This window comes from Calypte anna, chromosome 1, assembly GCF_003957555.1.
Source record: "Calypte anna isolate BGI_N300 chromosome 1, bCalAnn1_v1.p, whole genome shotgun sequence".
In the NCBI taxonomy this organism is placed as follows: Eukaryota; Metazoa; Chordata; class Aves; order Apodiformes; family Trochilidae; genus Calypte; species Calypte anna.
The window spans coordinates 17,150,649-17,166,701 of NC_044244.1; the positions used below are offsets into that span (position 1 = coordinate 17,150,649).

Consider the following 16,053-nt stretch of genomic DNA (forward strand, 5'->3'; position numbering starts at 1 on the left):
ACTGGTAGGAATGCCTCTTAGGCAGTACTAGATTAGGATTATTTTGATTACAATAATTTGGATATCATCCCCTGAATGTTGTCCTGCTTCTCCCAATATAAGTTGTGCACAGTGTAATCTGCACTGTTTATGGTAAGCCAATATTTTCATTCTTTTTTTAGAGAACAGGTCAACACTGGAGGCCTAAAGAAACTCTGGCACTGCAATAAGATTTTTTATTTGCTGGAACTATGGTTGGGGTGAGTTGCAGGAAAAGCCACTGCCCTGTGATTCAGTCTTTTACTATTTATCCAGTTACCTGCTCTCAATTTGTAGCCTCTCTGTAGCCTGCAGGAGATCACTTTTTTCCCGTATATTTCTCAACTTCAGCTCAAGTATCGCTCACAATCTTGATAGCAAGAGCTAAATGATAAAAAGGATGTCTAGACATTGCTATATTGCTGTTCTTAGAACTAAATAGCCTTTGGTCTAGATGTCCTGTAAATGATTGAGACAAGCTAACTCTTTGTGGATTAGCACTGCTTCCAATTTTTTAAGAGGAGCAGAATTGCTGCTGTAAAAGCTATCAAAGGTTTGTCATTTTCCCTTGTTGTATAGCAAAACAGATGAAAGTTTGGAGTTTATATAGCATTACTGTCAAATTGATACTCTTAAGACAGTTCATGATGGCAATGCTTATTACAGTACTGCGATTCAGTTTTTTTCTGCTAGCTTCTTTCCTGCTGTTGCAATTTAACTGATACATATTTTTAAAAGTCTATTACTTTGCATATTTTTGTTGTTCTTGTTTCATTTCTTATACATGCATATTAAAGCATGCTCTCTTTCTGAAGGAAAATAGGACAGAGAAAGGTCTCCAGGCTTGAGACCACTAATAATTCAGATGCTTTGTTTCCAGATCTGCAACGAATTTCTTTTGTGACCTTGGTCAAGTTGATTAACCTCAATGTAAAATGGGGACAATGAACAGCATTTACCAGTCATAGGTAAAAATATCTAAACTTAATAAGTTCTTCAGGCAGTTTTGGTGTCTTTGTTAGGTTGATAGTATATTAGGCAGAAGAGAGAAATAGTTGCAAAAAAACTTTTCAGTTGAAAAAACTGAAAGAAGAAAAAAAGAAAAAGATGAGATAAAGTGAACCGAGGGGTTGGGAGAGGAGTAGGATGATGGAAAAAAACAAACAAAAAATTGTATCATGAGTTATAAATATTCATTTTACAGACCACCTTTTATGTGTAGGAGCATGGTTCAGAAATCATATCTCAGTATCCAATTGCTGCTTTAAACTATATTCTTATTTGATGGAAAAAAATATACATTTTTATTTTTATTTCCAAGTTCATCTCCAAAATTTTTTAAAAAGCATGCCATAATAAACTATAACAGTCTGAGTGTTTAACATATTAGATAGCTATAAGTTTTTGCATTTATTTCTGCTGAGCAAGTTTTATCTAACCTTTCTGCTACACAAAAAGTTCATCATTATCTGTTGTGAGATTAACTAAAGATGCAGCAATTGATAACTGCCTGAATGAACAGAGTGAGTGTGTGGAAAGGAAAGTAAAGAAAATAAAACTGATTTTCTATAGAAAGAAAATATATATAATGGTAAACCAGGTAATAAACTTAGAAGCAAAGTGTACCTAGTTGCAGTATTTAGCAGAATATAACCTGTATTTTTCTGAAACACTGCTCAGTTGTACAGTGTTAAATTGGAATATAATAATCATGGATAGACGTTTTATTTCTTTTTACTAATAGCAGGAAATCCATTGCAAGTTACTCTATCTTAAAAAAACAAACCAAAAAAACAGTTAAGAACACTTTGGTGAGTAGCTTGGCATAATGTTGCTGTTTATGAAAAACCCTTGGATAGAGTCAATTTGTTCTCCAATTCAAATGACTTTACCCGGGAAAGCAATTCTACCATGTGCTGAGTGCTGTCAGTTCCCATTAACTTCAGTTAAACTGAAGGGGCTCAGCCCTTCCTAGGAGATGCAAAGTAGTGTCAGATCAGATTCTTAAAATGAAATTCAGTTCATTGCAGAAGGTCTACACAAAGCCTCTGTATCATTTAAGTGCCACTTAATTCTTTATAATGGAGACTGGAGTGTGTTTGAAGAATCTGATAGGCTTTTTTCTGTCTTATCTGCAGGGGCTTGAATTTTCCCCCTGCTGAATATGCACAGTAAAAAGGCAACTATAGTGCCTTGGGAAATATGTTGTATTTCTTTGCTTTGACTAGTGTAACTCAGTTTCAATTACTAACAGAAATTCTTGATACTGTGCTGATAAAATCACTGGATACTTTGCTCCCCATGAAACTCTGTTATAATGGGCAATCTGAAAAGCGAAAATGCAAAACTAGATGTTATCCCACAGACAGAGCTACAGTCTCCCTTTGCAGCTGTGACTCCACATCTTTAACTGAACAATGTGTCTGTAGAGGATCCAAATTATGCCCAAGTGTGAGGGTGCTGGCCCAGCCAGCAGCTGGCAAATGGCCCAGCAGACAAAACCTGATAAGATGGGAATGCCAGGGCATGTGTTGGTGAGGCTTTGGAAACAAAGTGAGGGCCAGGTTGAAAAGCTGGATAAAGTGACTATGGAGATCTGTGACATGGCAGAGACTGCAAGGGGACAGGTTTCTGCTCCCTCTCCTGCGGGCATGGGATGGGGCTGGGGCTGGGGCTGGAGCAGGGGTGGCCACCTGGAGGCAGGAGCACCAGGCTCTGTCCAGGCTGGGGGCCTGTGTGTCCTAGAAGTATTTGGGATTGGTTCTGAGGGTCTGTTTAGGAATTTCCAAGTGATTTTATGAATATTTCTTTCTTAGTACTATGGTTTACTTTTTTGTATCAGTGGTATTGATTCTGCATGGCTGCTGGTTATGTGTCACTAGTAAGTTAATAAACCTTTTTGATATTGAATTGTTTTTAACTACGTGAGTTGAGTAGTTTTTCCCTACAAAAAGAGAATTGCCCTATTCTCAAAGCTTAAATGAATGAGCAAGTCTATACAATTAAAACCGCAATATTTTAGACTTTGTTCTGTATTTTACTCTTGATGTGTTCTAAATTTGTGTGGATATAGCTAATACCTGGAGCAAGTTCTCTAAGAGTACACTAAGAGTAATTCACACAGGTCAGAAATACTTTTTTTAAAAGATTACTACAAAATCTGTTTCCAGGAAAATGTCCCACCTGAGATAGAGGCAATCTAGTACTTTTTTTTTTTTAACTGACTATTCAGTCAGTGATCCTTCACATTATTGAATTAGTTATTTTGATATGTGAGCTGCAAAACATATGCATGGAAATGAATGAGATTTGGTGTTAACATTTTACTGAGCTTTTTCTGTAAAGCCTGCAGCTGGATGCATGCCTACACTCAGGAAGGATGAAGCTATTATCTGTTACACAGGAGATGTTACTTTCAAAACTCAGATACAGTTCTCCACAGAGCAGTACTTATGGACCCCAAGTACAGCTTGGATTTCTGTATATTATTTACTATATAAGCTTAGAGGATTTGCTTCAAAAACTGTAGTTATGAAAATTGTTTGGGAGTCATTCCTCCAGCAATATATATATTGGCAAATGAACAATGCAAAGTCCTATATAGACATTTGGGAGTGTTTTTTATAATGAAAATCTTAATATGAGTTTCAGATTGAGCTTCCACAAAAAGAAATGAGTGTTGGTTATGTTGTTAGAGCTTGCCAACAGTTGTACCGGGACTGAGGACACAAATTGTTTTGTGTAAAAATCTTGGAAAGGATTTTAATAAAAGACTTTAAACTACACTTTTATTTCTAATTATTGCCATGATCCAGTGGCACCAAGAACTGTATAATTAAGTAGCTTCAGACAGAGAAAGTGAGAGTGTAGGGAGACTGAATCACATATTGAAGTGAGCAAAAAGAGCTGCAACTGCCACTGCATGTAAATGCACACGTTTGAATTCCTTAGAACCAAAATTAATTTGGAGCATCATTAGCTACTTGTATGCTTATCTTGCTAAATATTATTCCTGTAGTTCTCTCTTTGGCTCACAACTGTTCAAGATATATAGCATGTATTGATATCACATATCATCATAAATTAAAACATGATCTGTGACTCAGTATGTAGAATTTGTTCTGCCCTTAAATCTTAGGACACAAGTAAGAATTGAGATATTGAGCCTTTCTGATAGTCTAGCTCAGGATTGCTGAAATGATCTCTGAAAGAACTGAGGAATATTTTCAGAGGACTGCAAGCCTTACAGTCTGAGCAAAAGATTGTTTCAGGGACCCTACTTTGGTTAGCATGAGTATATGGTACCATGCATGTGTGTGCATCTCTGTATATGTATTTTATAAAAAGCATCCTGAAGTAACACTATACTTGACAATTTTTCCTACTGGAGGATATTAGATAGTTCTATTGCTTAATATCCCGGGAGAAGGAACCCAGATGGTGGTACAGAGGTGAACTCAGAAGAAAGTATAATCCAGAAATAAATCTGCAGGAACTAAAACCCTTTTCTTCCTGCCTTGAAGAAAAATTTCTCCCTACAGCTCCTCCGCATTTACTGTAGTACAGGCAGATGTCTGATGTTCCAAGACTACTTGCTGTGTGTGACCTTGAGGAAATTTAGCAGAACCACCTTACCAGAGATGGAAGCATTAATAGGACCCACAATGCAGAGAACACACCAACTTTCTGATAGTTAAGGACCTTCCTGACCAGACTTCCTTTCCCTTATAATAATAGGGTTTTGCCTATAATAATAGGGTTTTGCCTATAATAATAGGGTAGAGTGGTTTTGCCAGTCTTTTTCCCTCTGCATATTTTCTCCTTTTTGCCATGATTTCCCAACCTTTGCTTCATTCAACCACTGTCTCTCTTAGATTCCTAGTTCCTGCCTCTGACTGTGCCCAGACCATTGCAAGTATTACAAAGTTTCACAATTGCTGTCATTATGTTGAGCCCTCTACCTATTTATTATAGCTTTTCTTTCTCCACTGTGTATCTCACATCTATTTACAAGGTAAGTACTTCAGGATAAGGAGTATCTGCTCCATATACAGAGTCTAACACAATGGATCCCAGTCAAAGTGTTTTTTAAGAAGCATTCAATTAGAAAATCAGCTAGCATTTATTGTTCTTTCAATTCATAACAGGGCTGTCTTTTGTTTTATTACTGGTTTTTAAGTTCTATTTTTATTATGAAGTTTTTTGGCACAGCAAGTGTTGTAAATAATTCCTTATAGTTGCCTGTGGCTATCTATCTACATCATAACCTATGGCTGCATGATCAGATTATGAAAATAGACAACTCAAATGAGAAAATGTATAGAGATAAGTGAAATGTAAATTCTCCTGCCAATTGTTCTTGGTTGTTTGTTTCTTTTCTTCTTTTCTGTTTCATAGCACGAATTATCAAAACAAAACAGTGGTGTGAAATGCTTCCATGTTTAGAGGGAGAAGGCTGTGATTTGCTAATCAATAAATCAGGCTGGACCTGTACACAACCAGGAGGACGAATAAAGACGACCACGGTAGGCTACTTCTCTGTTCTGTTTTTCTTAAGTTTCTCATTCACTTTAGTTTATTGAAAAACAGAGATATCTAATTGTTTTTCAGCCCAGATGTGTATAATCTGTTACCTTGTAGCTAAACTCTATGCCTAAGTGTGCTAACTGAAATAAATAGCAATGTTACCACAAAGATAGGAAAAATGTGTGGTTCCCACAGTTACTAAGGGTGGAAATTATTTCAAGGTTTTGTCAAAAGACACCAATGGTTTAACGAAGATATGGTTTCAGCCTGAGGAAAGGATTTTATTGCTTCACTGTACAAGAATTTCTTATGCTGAGAGAGTGTAGGGTATAGAACTGAATACATGGTCTAGCGGGGTGAAAAGAAAGCTTTCCTTGGGAATTAGGGAGGAAAAATTTTTTCCTATTTCCACTATATTGGAAAAGCAAGTTACATAGATATATATGTAGCCTTCAGTGAGACCTATAGAAAACAGTGAAAGATCTCTTCTTGCAACTTCTTTTTGTTTCTGGTTTGTTGATAAAACCTTTCACTCTTGATTTGGTGTCTTGGTGGGGCATGTGCTTGTAGTGAAGCTGAAAGTATATGTGACATTAATAGTTTCTATTCTAACAGGAAACATCCTCAAATGCCTGTAATTCTTTGACATCAAAAATGGAAAAATTATGAAGAAATATAATAAATCAGAGAGAGCAGGCAACAGAGAACAGAACAAAACCTTTTGTTAGTTTAGAATCACGGTATTTTTGAAAATTAACACGCTTTTTACTTTTTTAAAAAAGAATGAAGATCTGATAGTATTTTGTGAGATAACTACAAAGCAAACTTTATGAATTGTGGTCACTCTTTTGGTGCTCCTTTATTTGCCAGACATGATATTATAAACAGGGCTATAGACCTTAACTCAGCTCTTGTTTACCTTTAAATCTTTTACATTCAAGAAATACAATAAAAAAAAAATTTAAAAAAAAGGAAGGAAATAAGTTTTTAAACTATAATTCTAGCTTCTAATGTCAAGGAACCTAATACAGTAATTTATTCATGATTTAAATATCATCTTAAATCTTGTTAAATTAGGGATCTTTTCGATACCTGGGAAAAAAAGGAAACCCATGTACCGTGGCATATTGCCAGCTGTCATAGTTTTTTATTTGATATTTTATCTTGATGGCATAACTGAGTAATACAAACCAAGCAGAGGATCTCAACTTCAGTATATATCTTTAAGTGATTCATGTATAATTTCAGATTAAACACCAGAAGCCTTACTCTGAACTGTTAGTTGTCTGTATAGCTCTTTAATGCTATTGAAATGAATGAGGTGAGTCATAATTTTGATTAATGTAAATGAAATCATAATCATGCCCCATCAGTAAAATTAAGGCCATAGCAAGTGTAATATTATAAACCAGACTCTGCTCCCCACAGACACATCATTGTCATTGGTGAAGAGAGACTCAGCAAGAGAGCCAACTGTAGAACAGCTCTGAGCATGAGCCCTCAGCTAACATCAAGCAGTCTTCAACAGTTGGTATCACACATGCAGACACACAATAAAAACACAGTACTTTTCAGTCAAGCCAGAATAGCAACTCAGAATACTTAAAGAAGCTCTGAATCCTTAAAAGGGAAGAGAGAAAAAAAACCTTAAATGTGAAAAAAAAAATTAAAAAATACAAAGATTCCAAGAAGCCCCGGTCTTTAATACAATATTACTAAAATACCAAGAATTTAAAAAAAGAAAAAAGTTTATTCTTTAGTCACTTTACTGAAGAAAAATTTTCAACAATGTTAATTGACTTGGGAACTATTTCTAAGGATAACTCTATTTAAGTGCATGACTGTAATTAGCTGAAAAAAAACCTAACACAAATACAAAGGGACATTATTTACTGTAGCAGTGCTCTTAGGTCAACAGGTGCTGATGCAGTCTAGTAATTTCTATTTCTGCTCCTAATCAATGCACCTGAGTTGCCAGGTCCACCATGAGATCTAAGTGTAATGGGGAGGATTTCTGGCTGGGAAGGGCCAGAAGAATGTCTAAAAGCTACTTTGGGAAAATAAATATCCAAACATACTGAGTTAATTTGTTAACTAGAAATAATTCTTGACCACATGTCCAGTGATGGCCAGATAAGGTCTTTAACTTGTTAGTTATCCATCTGGTTAACACACATTTGTTAATCTCATATGTACAAGCTATTCCTGCTAATACAAGTTTATCTCTTGGAGATCCTTGGCAATAGGTTGTGCATTATCATAGCTGTGGTAGATCATAGAGCAGAGATATTACTGTTTCATAGGTGCTGACACAATAAATAACATGGTACCCATACTAAAGCCAGAACAGTATTGAACTCTGATGGATTTATATCATCTATTGTGATAATACCAGGTTTCACGTAGATTCCAGCAGGCTGTGTAGAACTGTAGCTTTTTTAATACTGGTGTAGCGTATGGAAAGGTAGAACTAGTGAAGGTCTTGCGTAGAACATGAGATACTTTTTATGTGAGAATATACTTTAGGACTAACAGTTAAATATTTTTCTACCACAAAAAGGAAGAAACAGGATTTGTTTACTGTTCATGAGTTTAACATTTAGTGTTTTTTCTATTAAAATACCGAGGAAACAGGAAACAAAAATACCCGCTGCTTCAAAGCAAAAGCGCAATTTCTGTAAATCATTTGGAAAACACTCCTTCTATTTTATGTCGTGTGTCAAGAACTGTTTAGATATCCTATGCAGAGCCAGATTTTTCCATTGCCTGGCACTTTTTATGATCACCTCTAGAAATAAGGCAACTAAATCAGAGCCCTCTTCACATGGGTAGCAGTGGTTTATACCCATTTTGTGCTCACTTTGCACAGCTGTAAATGACTACACAAGGTGCAAGGCAAAGGAAAAACAGACTAAAAGTATACTCTAAATGGATCTGGATGTCACTTCTGCCCTGTCATCCTGTGTACAAGGTGTGAATGAACCAAAGATTTTTCATCTGCTAAGAGGCTTTTAGAATTGAGGATTGACTGGGCTAACTGCCAATCTCTGTATTAAGCAGATGACTGTCAATACAAGGAAACATTATGGCAACGTGTAAAAAAAGATAGCAAGAGAATACTACACAATTGTTAGCACTTTCAACATACTAAGTACTTTCATATAACAAATGTCCTCACAGCCACTTTAAAAACATCTATCTTAAAAATTTCTTCTCTTTTTGCTATTCTCTTTATACTTTCAGTTCTAAAAAAAAAAAAAAGAAAAAAAAAAAAGAAATAGTACATAGTTTCCACAATGCCAGATGATATGCCTGTTTCCAAAAATATTTCTGATGGACCTGTCCATTTTTTATTTTGAGTATAAAACTTGTCAGCATCTAAATGAGAAGATACACAATGTATTGGATTTACAAGGGAGATTAATTTTAGAACCGAAGTGTATGTATGTTGTCAATGATCCATCACTACCTAATTGTTAGTTAATTAATTCCTTCTTCTACATGATGTGATTTCAAGGCTTGGAGCTTAACAGAACATTCATGTGCCAGTTCCTCCGTAGCTAACCTTTTAAAACCTTTGTGATTTTACTGCTAAATTAGCTGAAGTGGGAAATTAAGGAGAATGAAGAAGCTAAGAGAGAGCTCACAGTGGATAAAAGGTGTAATTACTCTGACATGGAGCTCAGTGCTTAGCTAGTAAAATTTACTAAGGATCTAGCTTCACCAAGGGACATGACTTTCTTAATAGAGTTTACTTACACACAGAGTAATTTAGCATTCCTCACCATTAATAAAAATGACATGCTGGCTGGGTTGGAAAGGCAATTTTTTTCCTACTCTGAAAAATACAATAATTGTTTGTATTGGCTGAATTTTAAATCAAGAGTTTTCTACAGAGCTTTATTATACGCATATGTATGATAAAGGTAACTCAGATAAAATATACTGGGTTGCTTTTCATCACTGACTTAACAGCAATATGTACTCATTCATAACATTACATTCAAGATAAAAAGAAATATACATATATATATATACATACATATGTTACATATTTGTAACATACCTGAGAATTTACTTTTTTTTAGACTGAAGACCAGCTGGAAATGACCTGAGGCCATGGTCTAGTGGTCTGAGCTTGGGACTGGGAGCCAGAAACTCCTGAGCTCTAATCCCGGCTCTGACAGTGACTCCCTCTGTGGCCTTGGGTAAGTCACTGAATGTCTCTGCCTCAGTTTCCCCAGCAACAAAAATGAGGTTAGCGATCCTTAGCTACCTATCTTAGTGAATTTGGGAGTCCTGAGCTAATATTTTAAGAGGTTTAGAAGGTCAGAGTAACTTTAATATAAAATTGTTATTTACAGATGTCTTTATTGGTGATATTCATGGTGTTGTTAGATATTCACATAACCTTGGCATTCCTGTACTTAGCCTCACCTACATTCTAGCTCTGAGTGTTCCTATATGTGCATTTCACAGCTCCACAGGTCAGCTGATTTTATTTGATTAAGGTAGTTTTGGAAGTTTTTTTACACCTTGCCTCTTCTAGCTCTGTATCTTTCAAGGACACAGTACCCACCAAAACAAGCTTTCAGGCAGCAACAAATTAGAGCAGTGGAACAATGAAGGCATGTGTGCCATGCCAAATTAAGTTTCCCTTTTCCCCTTTGTCAGAAGTGGTCAACTTATGAAACAGATACATTAAATCTACTTGTCAGCAGCTCATCTACCAAGTCCCAATACTGTTCTAGCTGTAACAGGAACACTACATAGAGACCATGTTTACAGAGGATATATTTCAGAAGACCTATGTATGCTCTCATCTCAATCCAAAGAATAGCTTTTAGAAACATGCAGGAAGTTAAGATCCTGAATTTTCAACCATTTATAGACAAGTCTGGGTATCAGAACCCATGCCTATATTAAAGATATGAGACCAGGAGTACATCCTTGCTTCAAAGTCCATATACATACACAGTTGTGAGTCCCAATGCCTTCTCTGTCTTCTCTATTTCTGTGTCTCCCTCCTCACAAGGGCATGCCTGTCATTGCCCTGTGAGAGGTCACAGCAACCGAAAGGGCTCTCAGACAGTTATGTGGTGAACTGAATCATTAACTCAGCCTGATTCTCTTGCAGATAACCCTCAGCCATTCTTAATCTAAATTTCTTGTTACATTTCTAGAAATCTGGTTTAAGAAAATTGCTATCCTTATTGTCACTAAGAACCATCTGTATTCTTAACCCCTACTGTCAGCCAGTTAAAACTTCATGAGCCCTGAGACCATTGCTCCATCAAGCATTATGCATCACAAAGTCCTCTAAAACAAATTCAGGTCTTACTAGGGTGGTCCTAAAATTGCTATTTGAATAAAGTTTTTTGAGACTACTGTCACATAGTTGCAAGCTAGTCTGAAACACCTTTTATATGTTGAAACATTTATTTGTTCTACCTTTTATATTTATACATCAAGTCAAAAAAGCATAGAATATGATCACCTTCTGCAGAATTCTGAAGAGTATCTTCATCAAGATAAGCTTACAAGTAGCGATGGAATGGTCTTCATGGCCCCATATCTTACACCCTTCATGCCCTGAGTAAGTTAAATAAAAATAAAATCCTCATGAAGTAAATAGTGAGGCCGTGCTAGTACTTCACAATATGCAAGTTGCCTTCCATATTAGTGCTATTTCAACTAGTACAGTTATTTCAAAGCTGTGCACACTCCTTTTTTGTACCAATGTACTTAAACCTACACATTCTATTCTCCACCATCAAAGTACATTTCTTTTTGGCAAATAACTGATCTTCAAGTCCCAAATCAAAATGCTAGCAAAGGTTTTGGGGTTTATGTAGACTACATGTTGAAAAGAGGTAGCAGAAACCTGAAGAATGACCTTAAAGAGATTAGGTACCTTCCTCTTACCTTCAGATAGGTAAGATTTCTAGAGATATCTTTCCTTTCAACACTCCTTTTTCTTAACTCATATTTTTGGAGGTGGCTTCTAGCTTTCAGTCCCCTTTTACTATGTTAACTTAGGGACAGGACATATTTAGATTCAGATTCAGTGTGGTAAAACTGGTTCACTGCTTAATAGTTAGGAACAATAATTTTTCCTTGTGATATGGGTCAATCTATATTTCAAACTAGTTTACTGTAAATTGAGCTACATTCTGATTTATTTGATGTCTGAACTATCACTTTGAGTAAGTAAACAAAGGCAGATTCTACCCCGGCAAAAAAGACGTTTCTGATCATATATTTCATGTTTTTGTGGAATAGAAATTGTTTTCAGTTAAAAAAGCAAAAAACAAAACAAACCAAACAAAACAAACAAAATGAATCAAGCAAAAGAAAAACCAAAACCAAAAACCAAAACAAACAAAAAAACAAACAGAAAAACATGCCTGAGTTTTTATTATTTCTATGCTTTGAAGCTGGAATTCTGAAATCTAAATAAAACCACGTCTGTAACTTGAGGAGTTCATTGATTGCTGTATCATATTGTGAACCCACCCAATAAATTGTGGACATTTTAAAATGTTGAAGTATATGCAAGGCTTTAAAAGATGCATTTTAAGGAATGCCTAAATTGTTAAGTTGATCCTGATAAACAGAAAAACCCTGCACCTTTAATTTGAAATTCTTTCCAAATTCCATAATTTTCTAGTACATCAGTAAAAAAAAAGTATAGAAGGGTAAGATTCTTATCAATCAAAACAAAGCAAAAAAAAAAAAAAAAAAAAGGTAAGAGTTTTAAAAATGGCATAGGCAATTGAGATCTATAATGGATATTTCATGTCTCTGTGTTGGAAAATTGCAGTCCCATCAAGGAGCAGTTGCTAAGAGGCTGATACTAGATCTTGTAACTGTTGTGTAACACCTTAGTCACCATTTACACTCAGGTAGGCCTTTACAAATACTGAAATAGTACTGTAACAGTTCTAATAAATTAACATATTAAGAAGTAATACATAAAATATATTCATAAGTGAATACTGACAACAAGAGAATAAGAGTTTTAAACCACTTTCATATTAGTAATGGTAATACAGAGTCTATTTGTATTTTGAGACTTCTTAGCATAACAAATAAACATTCTAAATTGGATTTAGTTTCCTCAATTTACAATTTTAATGCATTCAGATACTTAAGGCTACTGAAGAAATCTTTCATAAGGTGAGCACAAATGACAGAACCAGTGCCACTGTGGGATGGTAGCTGGAAATTATGCAGGAGATGCTACATTACTAACTTCCTGTGTTAAGCAATTAAATCTGATTCCTCATCTACTAAAAGACAATTAAATACAGTACTCTCCACTCCATTTGTGTATTCTTCATGGTAGATTGACATTGTCTGAAGGTTCTGAATTCTTGCATGAATATGGGAAAATCAAATCAATTTGTATTTAATGAGAGACTGAGGAAACAACCCTGAAGATTACTTGTGCAGTTTCTTGATTTGCTATAAGTAGCACAACACACTGTAAAATGTGATTTAAAAGAGGCTATATGCCATGTAGTTGAACTGAAAGGGACTTCGAGATACATTGTATATGTGGAAGAAAAACATATTTGATAACACAAATGAGGAAGGAAGCTGGAAAAGACAGCATGGGAGTTGAGTATGTAGTTTAAATCATATTTTTTGTGGGCATGTAATGGAAAACTATGAAGGCTGGAAACTGATATGGCACATCAACATCAAGAATTTAAAATTATGCTAAAATTATTACACATCCATTTTCCACAGTGAGAATGGTCATGGTACAAGTGCTAGAACATGAAGCTGCTTCACATGTTTATTTATTTTGGAACATTTCTTTTTTAAGAATACCCCAAAAAAATTCTGTTAAATCATGCAAAGCAAGCTAGAATTTTTTACTAAAAAAAACAAGCAGTGGAAAAAAAATTAATAAGTATTATAGTGCAGGGATTTTAAAAATACAATTAACACATTATTTCTTAAAATCATACTTGAAAACTAATTCAGAAAGGTCTATCACATTGACAACTGCCATTTCAACAAGGTACTGATGGAGGTCCTGTCAACAGTACATAATAACTGTTAACAGGAGTGTATTGATCTAGGTCAAGGTGGCTCAGGAAATGACAGATTTGTGAAAGGTTTAATGTTTCAAAATAATAATAATGGTTTCAAAAGCATAAAAGATGTTAAGGTATTAAGTGTTATTGAAAATCAGTGAAAGGCAGGCACATAACTGACATTTCTGTTTTCCAATATTCCCTGGCTATATCAAACATCTGAAGTGGAGCTCCTATACTTAGTATCATTATGTCCTGATACAAGTTTTTTTTACCTTAGAGGCAGACCTAAAGGATAAGGTTGCCTGTTTTTCCATCTTGTTAACTCCTTTCTGGGAGTCTATTCTCACCTATTCCCACTTACTTGCCTATGAGCATATAAGGTTATGTACAAAGACAATTCACTTTAAAGAGCCATGTTAGCCCAAAGGCTAAGGTATTCCTATCTTTCTTTAGAGATTAGCAATCTTATTACATGTCTGAGAGAGGAGGTTGGAAGTGAACAAACCTCTGTGATCCTCGATCCAAATGAAACCTAGCCAGAGTGGGACAGTAAAATCAAACAGCAAAATATAAAAGAATAGGACCTTTTGTTTCTATTGACAGGGCAGCTTCATGGTAGCCTAAACCAATCTAAATCCAGGCTGTCCCATTCTCTGATCCCACTCTGGCTGTATATGCCTGATCTCTGTTTTGTGCAGACACTGAATGGCTGTGGAAAAGTCAAGGATGCCAAACAAGGGTCACTTTTTGTCAGGTTAATTTACAGCCAAATCAGCTTCTAACTACAGTACTGATTACAGAGTAGCCCAGAATATCAGATACAGAGCAGTTTAAATTATTCTAGGCCAAAATCCCATGGGGCATGTCTTCCTCTATTATATAGTTCCAATGCCTGCTGGGCCATGAAAAACTACTGCTGGATACCTAGTTAGCTTTTTCAGCTTACATTTTTATTCTTCCCCTTTGGCATTTACCAAAGAATTCTAGAAGTTGCTTTCTAGCTGCAGACAAAGTTTATGAAATTCATCCATCATATGAAATACCACTGCTGTACCCTGCATGAAGAGGATGAGATATTCAAAAGCCTATGTCCTAAACTGTTCAGGATTCTGTACATTCTGGGAGTGGTGTTTTAAAGGTACCATCTTTAATGCACTTCCTTATTTATTCTAAAGCATTAAAGCACTGAGCCACCTGGCCTAGTGGAAGGTACCAATGCTGATGGCAGGAAGGTTTGTATCTAGATGATTTTTAAGGTACCTTCCAACCCATATCTTTCTAGGATTCCTGTCTCTAGGTACAGTAAATAAAACTGGATTCCATCTAAGACTGAAAGCTATTCCCTTAAGAAAACAAATTTAACACTGGAAAAGAGGAAGGATGTTGTTGTGGGGAAACTTTTGGAGGAACATTCCTGATACATAGATGGACATGTGATAAATACAACCAAAAGCAACTTTCAAGGAGCTGGTTCTAACCACTGAGTCATGAAAATAAAAGGGGGAGAGAGGAGGAGGAAGCATGGTTATCAGTGAAATTATGTTTTTAATCATTGTGAGTAGCTAAAAAGAATTTGGCTGAGATCTGCAAGACTTAAGTGTGTTGTAAATTATGGAGGCCAAAAGCAAATAAGTCAGACTCTAAAATCTTGTGTATGGGCCAAACTTCAGAAAGTAATACACTTAAGGAGGGAATCATGTAGGCACAGTATGGTGCTTTGTTTGGTACCTGAGATCCATAAAAACCTAGCTGAGATTAAAAAAATGAGATAAGAAGTATCCACAGAGCATCTAAAGAAGGTTGTCATACTACTTCCCAAATCACCTGCCAGACTGGGACACATCCCAGGTGAGGCCCCTTTTTTAGAGTTTGTTTGGAAGCTACTGCAACACTGGTTTCAGGTAGGGTTAGAGCTTATTAGCTTTTCTTCTTAAACCAAGGTACTTCTGAATACCCCTGGCACTCCTCAGACATATATGAATCTTCATGCTCAGTTCTGTCGGCACCCAAAAATATTTTTTGTCACTTTTTCTTGGGTAGCAGCTTGGCAACTAAACTCTGACCAATTTAATACTTCAATGAAATTTAGAAGAAGGAAAGCCACAAAGATTTAAAGATAATGCAAAAAACCCTGAAGCAGCTACCATAATAGCTCATGTGAAAATGTGCATAAAATACATCCTGGTCCCACAGGAAAATCAAAGAACAACCAAATATATAGAATTGTCTGTGCAGAGTTGCATAAAGAACAAAAAAATCATTGAACTGGCCAAAAAGTTGGCTAATAGGGGAGATAGAGATGAACCCGCTACCAGACCATGACTAATTCAACATTATAAAATCATAGAGGAAGAGGAAGCATATAAGGTGGCCTGCAGAGTTGAAAGTATGGATAGAGAAAAAAATTAGGAGAAAAAAAATTAGCAGTTCAGTCTATTAGGCTGTGGAATAGTTTCAC

The 16,053-nt window shown here is 35.8% G+C and overlaps 1 protein-coding gene across 1 annotated transcript in view; it reads left to right on the forward strand.

Annotated features, from left to right (window-relative positions):
- TAFA5 (TAFA chemokine like family member 5) overlaps positions 1-16,053 on the forward strand; it is a 405,129-nt gene that overhangs the window by 327,919 nt on the left and 61,157 nt on the right. Inside the window, exon 3 of the mRNA XM_030463485.1 lies at positions 5,416-5,543. Within this exon, the coding sequence (XP_030319345.1) occupies positions 5,416-5,543 (128 nt within the window). The remainder of the gene's footprint in view (positions 1-5,415; positions 5,544-16,053) is intronic.